A 15,711-nucleotide genomic window follows, 5' to 3' on the forward strand; every position below is an offset into this window, starting at 1 on the left:
GGCTGCAGTGTGACGGAAGAAAGTTAACAGTGGAACCATGCACAGCAAAACCCACTTTCAAAGAGGATCAAGAAATTTTTGGTCTCAGAATAGAAATCATTTTATTTTCTTGGTGGAGGGAACACCCTGGAATACCAGATGTATTCCTGCAAAGAAATGTAAACTGCATGGAACAGATGGGAACACCTGGGACTTCAGTACTGTCCAGTTTGCCTCAAAGTGACCTCAGTGGGCCAAGAGGAGCCCTATAAATTGATTGTGTACATTGTTTTAAGTAGTAAAATATACTAAGAATTAACAGATCTTATTATATGCCGTGTCTCTGCAAGGCAATGAGACTTCAAAGTTAGAGCATAATCGAAGGGATTTTCAATCCAGTCGGGAGACAGACTTGGCATGCAACCAGACTGTTTCAGAGATGTTAGGACAGTGGGATGGAGGGCACGGCGTTCGCTAAGGTTCTCAAGGGTTCATCATGCTAGAGGAGACTTGTGCACTTTCCCTGTGGGCAATGGGGAGCTACGGAAGATGTTACCCGTTTTAAATAAATAACTGGCCACAGCACGTTCTGACTCCAGTACCCACTGTCAACTTCCCTTGCTGCTCCTCCTCCTAACCTCCGCCTGGGCTAACAGCGGAGTGGCCTCCGCTCACTGCACGTCATGAAGGACTTTACTCCCGGGAGGAGTCCACATCTGCCCTGCTCCGCTCCTCCCACGGTACAGATGTAACAGAAAACTGAAGCTACGCCTGCGGGTGGGCCCGTCCAAGTTCTGGGAGTGGGGGCCAGGCGAGACGCATCGCGATTCACGAGCATAACAAAGCACACAGAGCCACTCCCAAATTTATATCATGGGCGCTCCAGCAAGTCTTGACAGGCGCGGACTTGAGACCCGCATCAGCCGCCTCTGCTACAGGAGCACGGCTCCTGCGCCAATCAGGAACTTCAATGTGGTAGGCACACTGAGTCCCAGCGACCCAAAATGATCTCCCCGGACTTCGAGAGGCTCACTGTGGAGACCCTGAAATCCTCCATACCGCCGGGGCCACGCAGCGAAGGGACAGGCAGGACTGCGCAAGCGCAGCACCGCCTCTCCCACGTGACTGCGGGGGCAGGCAGAGGAAGCGGAAAACTGAGAGGAGAAATCCCGCCCCCCGGAAGTCCCGCCCATTTCGCCTCTGTTCCCGGAAGTGCAGCTGCTTGAAGCTGGCGTGATGGCTTCAAGGTTACTTCGCGGAGCAGGAGCGCTGGCTGCGCAGGCCCTGAGGGCCCGCGGTCCCAATGGCGTGGCTGCCGTGCGCTCCATGGCTTCTGGAGGTACTCGGCACGGCGGGCGCGCCAAGGACCCTAGTCGTTATTCTCCCGGGGTGGTCGGTGCTGGGGCAGCAAAGCGGTGCTGGCGGCGTAGCTCCTCGGGGCGCCACTGACCGCTTCAGGGCCCAGAGCGTCCTAGGCTCCGCGGGCATCTCCCAGTCATTTCGGGCGGTCGCCGCCACCGCGCACTAAACTGACTTGGTGGGAAAGGGTCCTAACTAGAGTGTCGGGTGACCTTGTGGAGGCGGGGGCTGCAGCCGGGATGGGGAGGGCCTGGGCCGCCCTTCAAAGCTTTGCCTCCCCTAACCGAACGAACTGATCGATATCCTATTAGAAAAGTGTTCCACCATTGATCTCTCTGAAGAAATGCTTCCGTTAGTGCTGCCATATTGGGATGGTAACCCTGTGGTCCTTTGGTAACCATGGATATGGATAGCTAAGAACTTGTGAGCCCGTTATAACTTATGCATAAGTTTATGTGTGGCCTTTTCCATCCTGATCATTTAGTGTGTATTTTTTTTTTGAATCTTGATTTCATGTCAGTGAAAATCATAAACCTTGCATCTTTGTTTAGGTGGTATTCCTACTGATGATGAGCAGGCCACTGGACTGGAGAGGGAGGTCATGATGGCTGCAAGGAAGGGACTGGTAAGAAACTCTTTTTTGCGTCCTCTGTGGGGCGCATGGTCTTGGATGGGATCAGACTCCTTTCCTGATATTTGGTTCTAGAAGGGTGACTGGGGGAATCCTGTGCTTCTGGAGGGATGGGACTCGTTTGACATAATGGCTCCGCTCTTGCTTTTTTCAGGACCCATATAATATACTTCCCCCAAAGGCAGCTTCAGGCACCAAGGAAGACCCTAACTTAGTCCCATCTATCACCAACAAGCGAATTGTGGGTTGCATCTGTAAGTATCTCATCTCTATATTTTCTTGTCCATTTAAAAAGTATGTTCTACTGTACAGGATGTCTGTTAGCTGCTTCAGACCTTTTTGTGGGACTGTATGTGTGTAAAGAGGATAGGTGTGCAGATTAGTTGTTCTGGAGCTCTGACTCTCTCAAGCCTCATGCATGAATAAATTGTACTTACTGGAAAGATACAGAACAGCAGTAAGACTGGCTCACTGGAAGTGCGTCACAGAGTAGTATTCATTCAGATGATACTTATTCATCCAGATGATACTATTTCTGGGCCAGGCACTGTTTTAGGGACTAGGTATATATTCCAGTATAGACCCTGCTTTGGGATTCCATGTAGGCAAAGAAATTATTAGAACTTGATGTTAGTTCACTCATGGGTAAACTGGGGGCTTCAGTTTCTTCATCTAAAAGGCAGGAGAAGAGCTTGAACTGATTTCTTAAGATGTCAACCATAGTTGTCTTAGATGCGGTTGAGGGAAAGAGATTGATGTTAGAAGTCTCTCTAGGCTAGGTGATCTTCAGCATCCTTTTCCCTTTCAGGTGAAGAGGACAACAGTGCTGTCATCTGGTTCTGGGTGCACAAAGGCGAGACTCAGCGATGCCCAAACTGTGGAACCCACTACAAGCTGGTTCCCCACCAGTTTGCCCACTGAGCCTCTGCGCTCACTTACTCAGGATGTGCTGTAAACTTTCTTCTTTCCAATAAAGTCCAGCCACTGCAGTGGCTCCTCCCACAGATGGCTAGTCTTATTTTCTTTTCTGTACTTTTGGGTAGGCGCGGATAGCTTGTATTTTGGGAATAGCTAACTGTTAATACTACTTGTCATCCACTTAAAGTATACCATCAGTGCTCAGTAAATAGAAATAAAAATAGATTGGGGCTGGTTGTGTAGCTCTGTGGTGGAGTGGTGCTTAGCGTGCCATAGTTCAGTCCCCATATTGTGATTGGGATCACCTCATACAGGGGAAAGGATGGCCTATGGAGTCAGGCTGACTGCAGGCTGATGACCTTAGCTTTATCATTGGGCCGTGTCACCATGAGCATGTTCTCAAGATGGTTACATTTGCAAAAAGGTACCTTGCCAGGTGTTAGAAGTAATATATGTACAGAGCCTGGCAGGTAGTACTGGCAGGGTGACCTTTTCAGAAAAGCTTTGGTGACTTTTAAATCTTGAGGGATTGACTTCAAAACAAGTTTATTGGGATGACAGTAGCAAAATTCAGAATGTGGGATAATTTCAGAAACCAAAGACCAGGTTAAGTTGTGAGGTGTAGAGGGGGAAAAAGTAGGGAGAACCTATGGAGTGAAACCAATCAACAGTGTGGGAACGTTGCTTGGGTCTTAATTTTGAGAAAAAACAGTTGTGGGAGTTGGGCTCGGTCTCTTACCCCGCTGCAGGACCTCACTGTAGTGGTCCCTGTACTTATCTCCAGTGTTCTTTTTGAATAAAGTCCACAGTACCATCACTTGAGTGACTCAGGTGGGAGGACCACTTGTGTCCAGGAGTTAGACCAGCCTGGCAACATGCGAGACCCTTTCTCAACATTGTGAAAGAAAAGATCTGGAATAATTTAAACTCTGGGTATTTGATATTTAGGCATTTATTAAACTTTTAGGTGTGTTTTTAGAGTTTTTTTTTCTTATGCTTTAGAGATACATATGGCAGTATTAGGAGCACATGAGAAAGAAACTAAAGTCCCCCACTAGGAGGATCAAACCTCTGCTCCTAGGTAGAGGTGGGCTCCATCTGAACCTATGGCTTTTTAGCTGTGTAAAAATTGAATCCCATCTTCCATTGCCAAGGATAAGTACAGGCTTCACTTCAATGGTATTCGATAAATTGTCTGCAAATACAGAATGAGGAACTTTCTTCCTGGACCACTTGAAAGATGCTAATCTTATGCCTCTTCACATTCCAGGGTGTCTTTTGTCTTTTGTCTTTTTTTTTTTTAGTGCTGGGGATTGAACCCAGAGCCTCAGATATGGAAGGTAGATACCACTACTGAGTTACATCCCCAGCCCTTTTTTGAAATCTTGAGAAAGGGCCTTAAGTTGCTGACAGCCTCAAACTTGAAATCCCATCTCAGCCTCCTGAGTTGCTAGGATTACAGGCATAAGCCACCACACCAACAAAGACATTCTCTTGATATTTACAACATAACTGTCAAAATCAGGAAAGTATGGTTCATATATTTTGATCACGTAATCCTTATGCCCTATTAAAGTTTTGCTAAAAGTTCCAATCTTTTTTAGCAAAAGGGCTGAGTCAGAGTCAAATGTTGTCTCTGGTTATCGGGTCTAGGACAGTTTTCTTGAGCCTCCTGACCTTGGCACGGCTGTGAATGACAACTTGGGTTTGGATGTTTCCTCACGGTTGGCTTCGGGTTACTCATCTTGGGCAGGAGTGCCACTGAGGTTGGTGTCCTGCCTGGAGGCACATGGTGCTGACTTACTCCATTGCTCATGAGGTTTGCTTTGGTCACCTAGTTAAGCTCTAATGTCTGCCAGGCTTCTCCACTGTGAAGTTGCTTTTTAATAAATACCTTGTAGGCCAGTACTTGGAGGTGTTACCACTTTGTTCTCCATTACACTTTCAATTTATTTTTACCAGTATGGTTTCGTGTTTTCTTATTCAGTGGATTGTCATCCGCAACTCATTTATTTAAAAAAAATTTTTTTTAGTTGTATATGGACACAATGCCTTTGTTTTTATGTGGTGGATCGAACCCCAGTGCCTCACATGTGCTAGGCAAGTGCTCTACCACTGAGCTACTCCCCCAGCCCTCATTTATTTTTTGATGTTTCACTTGTTCCAAATTTGGTCAGTGGGAACCTCTTCAAACTGGCTCCTGTGGCCTTTTGATATGTCCCTCTCATTCTTTCAGAGCTTATTTTATTTTCTGGTACAAAATGTTCTAGGTTCATCTTCCAGGCTGTTAATAAGCCCATGAGGTAGGTGCCATTATTATCACTCCCAGATTAGAGATGGCAAGCCTGGGAATGCTCAGGATCATGCAGCTAGCAATCCATGGAGTCAAGATTGTGAACCCAGGCCACTTGGCTGTAGAGCCCAACTCCTTTTGTCCCCCAGGTTTTCCCTTGTGAAGCACAGTATAGTCACTGAACCTAGAAAATTATCACTGATAGAGTCCTTACTGTTCATTCACCAATAGACCTTTTTTTTTTCTTTTTTGGTACCAGGGATTGAACCCAGGGGTACTTAACCACTGAGCCACATCCCCACATCCCACATCCTAGCCCTTTTTTGTATTTTATTTAGAGACAGGGTCTCATTGAGTTGCTTAGGGCCTTGCTAAATTGCTGAGGCTGACTGTGAACTTGGGATCCTCCTGCCTCAAGCCTCCCAAGCTGCTGAGAGTTCTCATAGGGATTTTGCTGGCTTTTTGGAAAATCCTTTTTCCAACCCAGGGTCTCATGTTTCACTTGGTCCTTTGTCCTCATGACCTGTTACTTTTGAACAAGAGGATTGGTCTGTTGGTTTCAGTTTGGGTTTGCCTGTTGCTGGCGCCTGGTTCAACTGACATTTTGCAAGAATACCACAGGTGAAGCTGGGCCTCTCTCAGTTCCTCATCAAGAGACAATGACTTGTCACTGGAGCTATAAAGTTTGATCATTTGGTAAAGGTAATGTCTACTAGGTTTCTCCACCATAAATAAACATTTTTCCTTTTGTAATTAACCTCATGTGCACACACCAACACAATGCAAATATCCTATTTTTGCCCACTAATTTTTGCATCTTTTCTTGCCTGCAACAATTATTACTGTTTGCCCAGCAGTGATTTTCTTTCTCCATTATTCCTTTTACATTTATTGGAGGGGAGCAGGGAGGGTTCTCTTCTTCCCCATGGATGTATTTATTCAGTTATTTTTGCCCTGTCCCAGGGAATTTTAGAATGGCATTTGGAGACCAAGACCCAACACTTGATATGCTCACTGCTTCTAGGCCCTGCCAGCAAACAGTTAAGAACTGCATGTACACATTGTAACCCTGGTGTGCTCACACATGCATTTGCCTCAGCGTGTGTGTTCCATCACCAGGTCCAACACAAGGCTCATTTCAGCCATTCTGCCCCAACACCTGCAGCTTTGCCACAGAGCAGCCTGGCAGAGCCTGAACTCTAGCCCATCCCTGCTGGAAGAGGGTGCAGGGAAGATATGGCATCGGGCTGAGATATGCGGCAAGGTCATTCTGGTGGAGACTGGCATGAGTGGAAGCTGGCAGGCAAAGCAGGGCACAGTGATGGGTAGGTCTAAGACAGAGAAGGAATAGTCCCACGGGACTGGAATCAAACACCGTGCTCCCACTCCAATTGGGCTTGATTTCAGCAGGCAGTAGAGGACTGCTTGACGTGGAGTGTGAAGTTACGCCGCATTCGGTCTGAGGGCAGGATGGAGCGGTGGTCGTAAGCTAGGTGGTAGTGGCCCTAATGGAAAAGAAAGGACAGGTGGGAAAAGGATGGCAGAAGACCACCGCTTGCCAACTGACAGGGTGGGGGAGGCTGGAGGGGCGAGGAGCCAAGCGATCAGGCTCAGACCCGGGTGGTTTCATCAGCAGACCCATGAACAGGACCCTACGGTAAGAGCTGGCCTGCAGGGCTACCAGGAAGGGCTCGTGGTATAAACTGTGACACTGCTGTGACCTGAAGGTCCCACAAAATGTGCAGCAGACACCCAGTCCTCCCCTCCCACCTGATCTCAGTTCGGTGGCCCTCAGCCCCGAACAACGCCAACTGCTCTGGTCAACATTCGCCATGGCTGGCTGCCCAGCACCCGTGACATGGCCAGTGACCCTCTCCAGGCCCTGCTCATGCCAGTCCAACCTAGTCCTCAGTTCAATCACACTAGAGCCAGAGACCACTTGCCCATTCCTGAGTTGTCCTCTCCGGCCCCACTGCCCCACCTCTCAGCTCTTACCTCTGCCTAGAACGTTCCCGTTACCTGGCTCACCCCGAGCCCTCACAAATCAGTCTGACCCACCTGTTGGGTTGCGTACCTGTCTTGTGGCCCCCAAAGCCTGTACGTTCGTTGGGGTGAGGACAGATGTCGTTTACGGTGGCCTCAAGCATTCAGCACCCTCAGAGCTACTGTGGGTGTTCACGTACTTACCCGAGGCGCAAACCTCCGCCTGTCGGGCCCCGCTGCCTCCCGCACCTCCTGCGCAGCCCAGTGCGGCACTCCCTGCCAGTCCCAAACTGCCTGAGCTGATGACTGCTGGCTGGCTGCTTGGCCAGTGTGGCCCCACTGAGGCGGCATGCACAGGTGCGCAGAGTAGGTGAGGATGTGATGCCTAGGACCTGTCCAGGACCCAGAGCCACCTTCTCTGCCTTTCCTGGTGGGCCACAGCAAGGAGGCAATGAGCCCAGCCTGCTGGGGCCTCCCTGCCACGCTGCCCTGCCAACCACCGAAACCCTCAGGCTTCTGGGCCACAGCAGTGCCTGTGCAGTCCCGCTGGTCTCTCTGCAAGTCCCCAGGATGGTGAGCAAACAACGGCACTCAGAGCCACAAGAACACAGCCACACTCTGGGCCTTAGTCATAATTATTACTATAATGATTTACAAAAGTTTTTTTTTTTTTTCCAGGCAACTGTGTTAAGTTATTGTACAGATCTGGGAGAGGGAGATGGGGCCCTGGCCACCTAAAGACCTTTCTAGAGGGAGGTAGGAGGAGGAAATGTCCCCCACCACCTCTGGGTCCGACTCCTGATTAAGTGGCTTCCCCTTGACAAGTGAGGCCATTAACCCTTTCCCGTCCAGGGTATGGGGCCAAGGAGAGGGAGCAGCAGTCAGTGAGGTGCTTAGATGGGGAGAGTGACACACACGAGCCCTGGCTGCCCGTGGCTCTGCCACTCCCACCCTGGGCCACAGCTGCCTGCTGGGGATGGAAGACTACCTGGTTCTCAGCCCTACGCCAGGGCACACTGTCCAGGAGGCCAGAGGGCAAAGCGTGCGAGGGTCTGGACTGCCCCGTCGAGTCGGGGAAAGGAGGTGGCAAGAGACACTGTGGTGCCTCACTGCACCGAGGGGCTGCTGGCTGTCCCTCCTTTGGCCTGCTTCCCAGGCAGCCAGGCATTCTGGCCCTGCCTGGGAGCCTGTCAGAGGACATGCGGTATCTGGGTGTCTGGCCCTGCAGCTAGGGGAAGCAGCTCCAAAAGTCAGAGCAAGAAACCCTGGGCCCAGCTTGCCCTAGCAAGGGGACGCCCAGAACCACCAGCGCGGGCTCCCCGGGGGCTCCGCTCCAGCCTGAGGCGCCCACCATGCAGCTAAACGTTACTGTGTGCAGGCAAGGGCTGCAGGGGGTGTTGCTAACCCCATGCCCGGGGGTTCAGGGCATGCAGGGGACCCTAAGTCTGGAGTGTGAGTCCAGACCAGAAGGGCTCAGGGCTCTGGCCCCCCTCTCCTCCTCTCCTCCCGCTCTCCCAGCGTGCTCTGCCTCCGTGGGCACTAGAAGGTTTTGCGATGAATAGCACGGGAGCCGTCCTCTTCATACTCCTTTTTGGACACCCACATCTTCTTGAAAGTGTCCAGTGAGGCCAGGATGGAGCCCCTGTGAGGACGCAGAGACAATGTTCTTGTGATCTGCAGCCTGGGCCAGTCACCCTCTGGCACTCAGAGCTCCGACCCCCCACCTCCACCTGCCTGGGCCAGAGCAAAGCGGTCCCCTCCCAGAGCCTCCCCGAGCCCCGCCTCACCCGATCCACGTGGAGTACAGCCGTTCCTGAGGGGCCGAGATCTAGTGGGAGCAGAAGCTGTGTCACCGCCCAGCCCCACCAGCAGCCAGCCTTCCTCCCAGAGCGCAGGCCGGGCCACGAGGGCCTGAGGTGGAGGATGGGGGGTCGAGCAGGGAGGCACGCAGGCTGCGCCTGTACCCCTCCTCCCCGGGTCAGCTGGTCGTGCACCCTGTGCCCCACGGGGTCTCCACAGCCTCACCTTGATTTTTACGTCCTTCGGGGCAAGCTTCTTCACTTCACTCAGTAATCGGTCACCGAAACCTGTGGACACAAGGATGCTGGGCCTGGGGTCCAGTCCAACCTCCACGCCCCGGGCCTCTTTCTGCAGTTCTTTTCAGGATTCAGGGTAAAAAGAGAGCCTCCTCCTCATTGACGCCCCACCAGTACATTTCAGACCTCGTAAAGGTGTCATCTAGTCACCAGGTAAATATTTACTTTGAAATCTTAGTGTCTAAAAAAAAATGGGCCCACAGAGCACCACCACATCCCTGGCTCCCGGGTGAGAGGGCCCAGCTGCCTTGGTCTCTGGTCTTGTCACCACCAGTGCCCTGCCACATGCCACAGCACCTTTGAAGAGCGTCGAGCCTCCCGAGAGCACGATGTTGGCGAACAGCGTCCGGCGAAGGTCCATGTCCGACTTGTGGATGGCGAAGGCCAGCACCTCGTGGAGCCCCTCGCTCTCATCCCCCACCAGGTCCGGCTGGAACAGCAGCTCGGGGGCCCGGAAGCGTGCGGGCCCCACCTTTGGAGCAGAGGGTTGGGCAGACAGGCCCCAGAGAAGCCGGCCTTCCCGTTCCTCCAGGCCAGCCTTGGCGGCCACCCAGTGCCACCCTTGGTCACTTACATCCAGCGTGCTGCCGTCCGGCAAGGTGTACTGCACCTTCTCCGTCTCCAGAGCCTCATCCTTCTGGGGGTTGATGGACAGGTAGCAGGCGCGCTGGGGGGGCAGGGACACAACCCTCGGAAGGCTGAACGGGACACTTGCAGCCAGGGCTTGACCTTGCACCTCAGTCCCAGGCCCCTTCCCCAGGCTGTCCTCATGTCCCCTGACCCCTCACCTCTTTGATAGTCCGGACGACCTCAAACTCAGCTGAGGTATGAAAGTCAGTTCCTTCCTTGCGCAGAAGCAGCCGGAGGTAGCGGGAGACGTCACGGCCAGCAATGTCCACCCGCATGATGGAGTGAGGCATGGCAAAGCCCTCATAGATGGGCACAGCATGAGTGACCCCGTCCCCAGAGTCCAAAACCACTCCTGTCGTGCGTCCTGTTGCATACCTGTTACCAGGTCAGCATCCCCTCACCTCAGCCACTGAGGCCTGGGGACCTCCTCACCCCTGGGAGGGACCTTGGGACATCTGCATTATCTGTGCTGGAAAAGTGGTACGAAGGACTTCCTAAAGGAGCAGTCAGTAGAGGCAGCAAGGGGTTGTTCCTCCGGGGAAGTCAGACCCCTGGCCACTGCAAGCAGGAGGACAGCAGGGACGGAGGGGGACCGGGGGCCCGGGGGCACTCACAGGCTGAGCACGGCCTGCATGGAGATGAACAGGGCCGGCACATTGAAGGTCTCAAAGAACACCTCGGCCGCCTTCTCGCGATTCTTACTGGGGTTGAGCGGGGCCTCCGTCAGAAGAACAGGGTGCTGCGAGAGACGGGAGTGGGGCATGCGGAGGACCACGGGCCAGGCCGCAGGGGCCCCGCCAGGCAGTCTGCAGCCCTGCTTCCTGCACAGGCGGCTGCCGCCTCCTGCTCATTTTGAGGGCTCCATCCTGTTATCTGTGGCAGGTACTCTTCCAAAGATCTGGCTCTGGAAAGTTCTGCCTGGCTGCCCCTGGCTGTGTGGGCACACAGACACACAGGGAAGCGCCAGCAGCACCACCAAAGGCAGGCAGGCAGGGGAAGCCCGGCCGGGGGGACGCAGAGGGACAGGGCTCAGCCGGGAACGCTGGGGCCTGGGGCGAGGGGCCGGCCGTCACACCTCCTCAGAGAAGGTCTGCAGCTGGTCCTTGGAGTAGACATACTGCCAGATGCGCTCCATGTCGTTCCAGTCCCGCACCACGCCATGCTCCATGGGGTAGCGGATGGCCAGCAGCCCCCGGTGCTCCTGGAGGAAGCGGGAAAGGCAGGATGTGGCACCAGGCTCTTCCCCAGCAGCTGCTTCCGGCCTTCCTGGAAGCTGCCCCCTTCCTCTGCCTTCAGTAGAGCTGCCCTGCCCACTGGCTGTCCCCTGCTCCTGGCAGGAGCTGGATGAGGAACGGGCGCATGTGCCCAACAGTGTCTTGGCTCTCAGCGTTCGGTGAGCTTCAGCTGGCTGCGGACCAGAGGAAACCGCAACCTGCCCCTCAGCCGTGCCGCCCCTTCCTCCCGCCCGCTGGCCACGCGCTCCCCACTCCCTGACCTGCTTCAGCCCCCGCTCCTGTCAGCACAGAGCCCTCCTGTGGAGGCCAGTGCCCACTGCTGCTCCGGGATCCTGACCTGCCTGCCCCAGCCCTTGGCTCTCCCCCAGAGAGGCCGCCTCCACCTGCTGTGACATCCTCTCGGGGACACCCCCTCACTGCGCCACTCAGCTTCTCGCACCCACAACTGTGGCTCCTACTGACCCGCATCCTGCAGCCCCAGGTCTGCTCCTCCAGCACAGGCCTCCTCCCTTGGGGCCCAGATCCATGCCCACACTCCCCCAAGTCCCACCCGGCACCCCTGGTGCCTACGTGGCACCTGCCCAAGCTGGGCCGGTTCCCCCACCCTAGCGGGCTCCCCGAGGGCCTGTCTGGGCATGATGAGGGGCTGTGCAGTAACTTGGGGGCTCTCCCAGGAGCGAGTGCCAGCGGTGGCTCCCCGCCCGTGTCGGGGTCATGCTGACTCTGAAGTCACTTTTAATAATCACTTATTTCCTCTGTAGTCTCCAAAGAGCTTCTAAAAGACAGGACATGAAGAGGTCTGAAGACGTGCCCCCAGACAGACCACCACCCCGCCTCTCAGCTGGGGCCACAAGTGCACTGGCAAAAGGGCCAGCACTCTGACTGGACCCCAGGCCCAGGGAAAGCCAGGCCCCACGGTCACCTCTGCTTTTGGTCCGATGAAGAGGTCTCCCTCCAGGGCTCCAGCCATCACCCGCATGTGCTTGGGCCGCCCGACGCTGCAAGGACGCAAGATGAGTGAGTGGGGGGCGACGGCGGTCTCCAGAGGACCCGGGTGTGGCCACAGGGCACAGACTCACATGGGGTCTATGGGCTGCGGGACTGGAGTGGGCCTGGACAGCAGGGGTGCCCAGGACCCGAGGACGGGTCTCCCTTCCAGAGAGCCTGAACGCCAGGATCCCTGTATGGCCCAGCCTGGCAGAGGGTCAGCCTTCTGCAGGGCAATGACTTAGCCTGCACTGTTGACTTCAGGGGGCTGTCGCCACCTTCTACAGACTGAGGGGAGATGGTCCCACAAAGTTGGCGGTGGCTCCCTTGGGCACCCCTCTCTCACTCAGTGTGGCCTCGTCCTACTGCCAGGGCTTCTGGAACAGAGATGCGGCTTTTGGAAACTAAGAGCTACTGCTAGATGAGCTACCACTCCAAAACATGACCCAGGTTCCCCCACATCAACAGGAACCCTTCATCACACCCACGAGGGCCGGAGGCAAGCTGAAGCCGTGCCGGTGCCCCACTGGCTCAATCCCCACACCGGGCTGGGGTTCTCGGTGTAGCCAGTTACGCTGGGGGCTTTAGGATCCTGCTCTGCCCAGCCTTAGGTCACTAGTTCCAGAGCCTCCAGGATTGGAGAAGAGGCGCTGAGGAGGGAAACTGCCCTCATGGGCTGGAGGGGTGGAGCACTCCAGGTGCCCTCTGGGATGGCATCGCTCTAGGGATGGTCCAGCACCACACAGGGAAAGACCGCTGTGTCCAATGGACGCACACAGGAAAAGCTCCTTCTTGACTAAACAGAACATTTCCTAGGCTAGGTATGGTAGCGCCTGTAATCCCAGCAGCTCAGGAGACTGAGGCAGGGGGATCGCAAATTCAAGGCCAGCCTCAGCAACTTAGCGAGGCCCTAAGCAACTCAGCAAGACCCTGTCTCAAAAACAAAAACAAACATTTCCTGGAATCTGAAAACAAACAAGCCCTGAAGAAACCATTTCCAGGGGAACACACACAGGTAGTGATCAGGGAAGAGCTGAGCCTTGCCGAGGACCTGGGTTCAATGCCAACACCAAGATTAAAATCCACAAAACACTTCCAGGGAAGAAGGCTTGCCAACTCTTTCTACGTTGTTCAGCTGTCCCCTGGGAGAGAGCGCCCTTTTATTCTCGCTGCTGCCGCCACACCCTGTCCCCAGGGCAATGCTGGCTGCTTCTCCTCCACGCTGGCTCAGGGAGACAAAGATGAGAGACCCCAAAGGAAGGGGAACCCAAGGCCCTGGTCTCTTCAGAGCCTCTTGGTGGGGTTAACCTCACATATCTGGTGTTTCCCTTGCAGAGAGGGACAAGAGTTGTCCTCAAAGAAGAGAGCCGTGACACAGGGCTGGCGGTCTCCCAGGAAGCAAACAGAAGAGGAAGGGCTGCGGCCCCAGTCACACTTACTAGTTGGGGAAACAGTATTTGGGAATCTGGTCTCCCGCAAAGCCAGCCTTGATCACCCCTGAACCCTGCAAAGAAAAACAATGTTTAGCTCCTGACATTCACCTCCAGGCAGTGGGCCAGGGAGGAGGCCACAGACCCTGCCCAGAGGACCAGTATTTACAAGTACTTGTAAAACTGGGTGTGATTCTGTGTCCCTGTGTGGGAACATTTGGCAGTGTATAGTTTCTGAAGAAGGTACACAAAAGAGGGGTTCTGGTGGCATCTAGTGGATACAGGCCAGGGGTACTGCTAAACATCCTACAGTGCACAGTCCACCTTCATGAATAGCAATGACCCAGACCAGAAGGTCAACTGAACAAAGAATGGGAAACTATGCAGTGCATCCTCCTCTGCAAGCTCTAAGGCTGGTTCCCCCCAAAGAGAGCTAGAAGCAAACCCTCAGGGCAATTTCCCCCAATTGCCCCCCTTTTCCTTCCTCAGCAGACATGGGTCACATACAGGGCCTGCCAGGGAAGATGACAGGGTACACAAAGGGACTGGCACTTCTCAAGTGGCTTCCCCAGAGACTCCCAAGAGAACTTGGTCCGGCCACTGCTCCAGGCTGGAAGCTGGACTTAGGACTCAAACCGAACCTACATCTAGAAACTATGAGGGAACCAGCTTCTGGACACCTCTTCCCACCCATCTCCACCACAGCCCTCTGGGTCTGAAGGACAGAAATAGACATCTCCTAGTTATAACAGAGGGGCCAGATGACAAGAGGGGCCAAGTGGTCACCCTCTGAACTCATGGGCTTATTGATTAGCCTATGTGAATCATTTGCCCACCAAGAAGGGAAGTGGCTTGTCTGACAGCATGTCCCCAATTCCAGTTCTAGCCTCAGTGTTCATTGCCTGCTGACTCAGGCAGCCCACATGGGTACTCCAAAAAAGACGGCCATTCAGGGACCCCCATCTGGGTCATGCGGATGGGAGCCAGACCCCAGAAAGAGCAGAAGTGAGTCATTATTAAAAACTCCAAGGCCTGCACACCAGAAGCATCAGCTAGGGGCAGATTCACAGACCTGAACCCTTCCCTTCTCCCTATGTCAGGGCTCTGAGGCCAGAAATCTTCCTACAGCAGCTGAAAGCAAGCCTGAGCCCCAGTGCTGAAGGACAAGGCCATGGGAAGCCAGACACCATCTTTCCTGAGGCTTCCAATGACCCCAACTTGCATCTCGTTGCTAGAAAGTGTGGCCCTGAACTCTCCACTGTCCCACAGGCTGTGGAATTTCTGCTCTACAGAAGAGTAGTTAAGGAGAGAGGGACAAAATCGCCAAGAGGCCAACCAGGTGATGGTGTTTATGTGTCTGGTGGAGAGTAACCTGCATTTTCTGCTACGGGGCACAGACCCCTCGGTAAGTGTTTTAAATATCACCGGGTCAACCCGCTCCAAAAGATGAGGCCAGGGGTGTGCAAAACGGCAAATGCCAGCCCACCTCCCCCAGGTGGCCAGAGCCAGGGAAGAAGGATGAGCAAAAGGGGCTGGGGCTGAAACTTGCCCAATGATTCTATTCTCAACCGAGCAGGGTCCGGGTTGCGTCCACGGGTCTGATGCACAGGTGCACCGGACGGACGCCTGGCGGTCGCTCCAGCTGTCTGACTTCCCGGGTTCGGGACAGGGGCTCTACTGCGCGGGCGGGATGCTGGTCCAAGGACAAGGTAAAAGGGCCAGGTGGCCTTTTCGCCCTGGCCTTGGAACCGAGCGGCCCTGCAGGGCGGCGAACGCGCAGTGACCTGGGGATGAACCGGGATCGGCTGGGGTCCCTTCCCGCGCCGCCGCGTGCACCCCCGGGGGCGGGACACCCAGCCTCCCCCCGCTGCCGAGCCTCACGTTGTCGATGACCACGGGCTGGTTGGCGATGATGTCGTAGTACTCCATGGCCGGGCAGGGCAGGCCCTGCCCAGCAGGCGGGCTGCAGGAGGGACCGGCGAGCGTGCGGACACTGACGGCTGCGACTCCCGACGCGATGCTGCACCCCTCCCCCCTGAACGCGCAGCCTACGCAAGCCCGGCGGGGCTTTCAGGGTGGCCGGTGGCCAATCACAGCTCCCACCTGACCCGATTGACGTCGGGCGCCGGGGCCGGTCGCGGGCGACGGGGGCGGGGCCTCCGGAGCCGGT

General features: G+C 54.7%; 2 protein-coding genes across 3 annotated transcripts; one reads left to right on the plus strand and one right to left on the minus strand.

Moving 5' to 3' along the window:
- The first annotated feature begins 1,161 nt into the window (after window positions 1-1,161).
- On the plus strand, window positions 1,162-2,975 carry LOC124963339 (cytochrome c oxidase subunit 5B, mitochondrial). The gene is made up of 4 exons (XM_047523000.1): window positions 1,162-1,318; window positions 1,890-1,963; window positions 2,124-2,223; window positions 2,778-2,975. The coding sequence occupies exons 1-4, from the start codon at window positions 1,216-1,218 to the stop codon at window positions 2,888-2,890; spliced, it is 390 nt and encodes a 129-aa protein (XP_047378956.1). The 5' UTR covers window positions 1,162-1,215; the 3' UTR covers window positions 2,891-2,975.
- Window positions 2,976-7,776: 4,801 nt separating this feature from the next.
- Window positions 7,777-15,655, minus strand: Actr1b (actin related protein 1B). Of its 2 annotated transcripts, XM_047523450.1 has the most exons (12): window positions 15,423-15,654; window positions 15,091-15,234; window positions 13,551-13,615; window positions 12,047-12,122; window positions 10,965-11,090; window positions 10,504-10,628; window positions 10,048-10,264; window positions 9,834-9,926; window positions 9,557-9,731; window positions 9,189-9,250; window positions 8,951-8,991; window positions 7,777-8,805 (listed from the first exon to the last, which is right to left on the minus strand). In XM_047523450.1, the coding sequence occupies exons 4-12, from the start codon at window positions 12,101-12,103 to the stop codon at window positions 8,703-8,705; spliced, it is 999 nt and encodes a 332-aa protein (XP_047379406.1). In that variant the 5' UTR covers window positions 12,104-12,122; window positions 13,551-13,615; window positions 15,091-15,234; window positions 15,423-15,654; the 3' UTR covers window positions 7,777-8,702. The 2 variants fall into 2 exon arrangements, with proteins under 2 accessions (XP_047379406.1, XP_047379404.1); XM_047523448.1 differs by lacking the exon at window positions 15,091-15,234 and having other exon boundaries at window positions 15,423-15,655.
- Between the last annotated feature and the right edge of the window lie 56 nt (window positions 15,656-15,711).

This window comes from Sciurus carolinensis, chromosome 13 (assembly GCF_902686445.1).
Source record: "Sciurus carolinensis chromosome 13, mSciCar1.2, whole genome shotgun sequence".
Classification (NCBI taxonomy): Eukaryota; Metazoa; Chordata; class Mammalia; order Rodentia; family Sciuridae; genus Sciurus; species Sciurus carolinensis.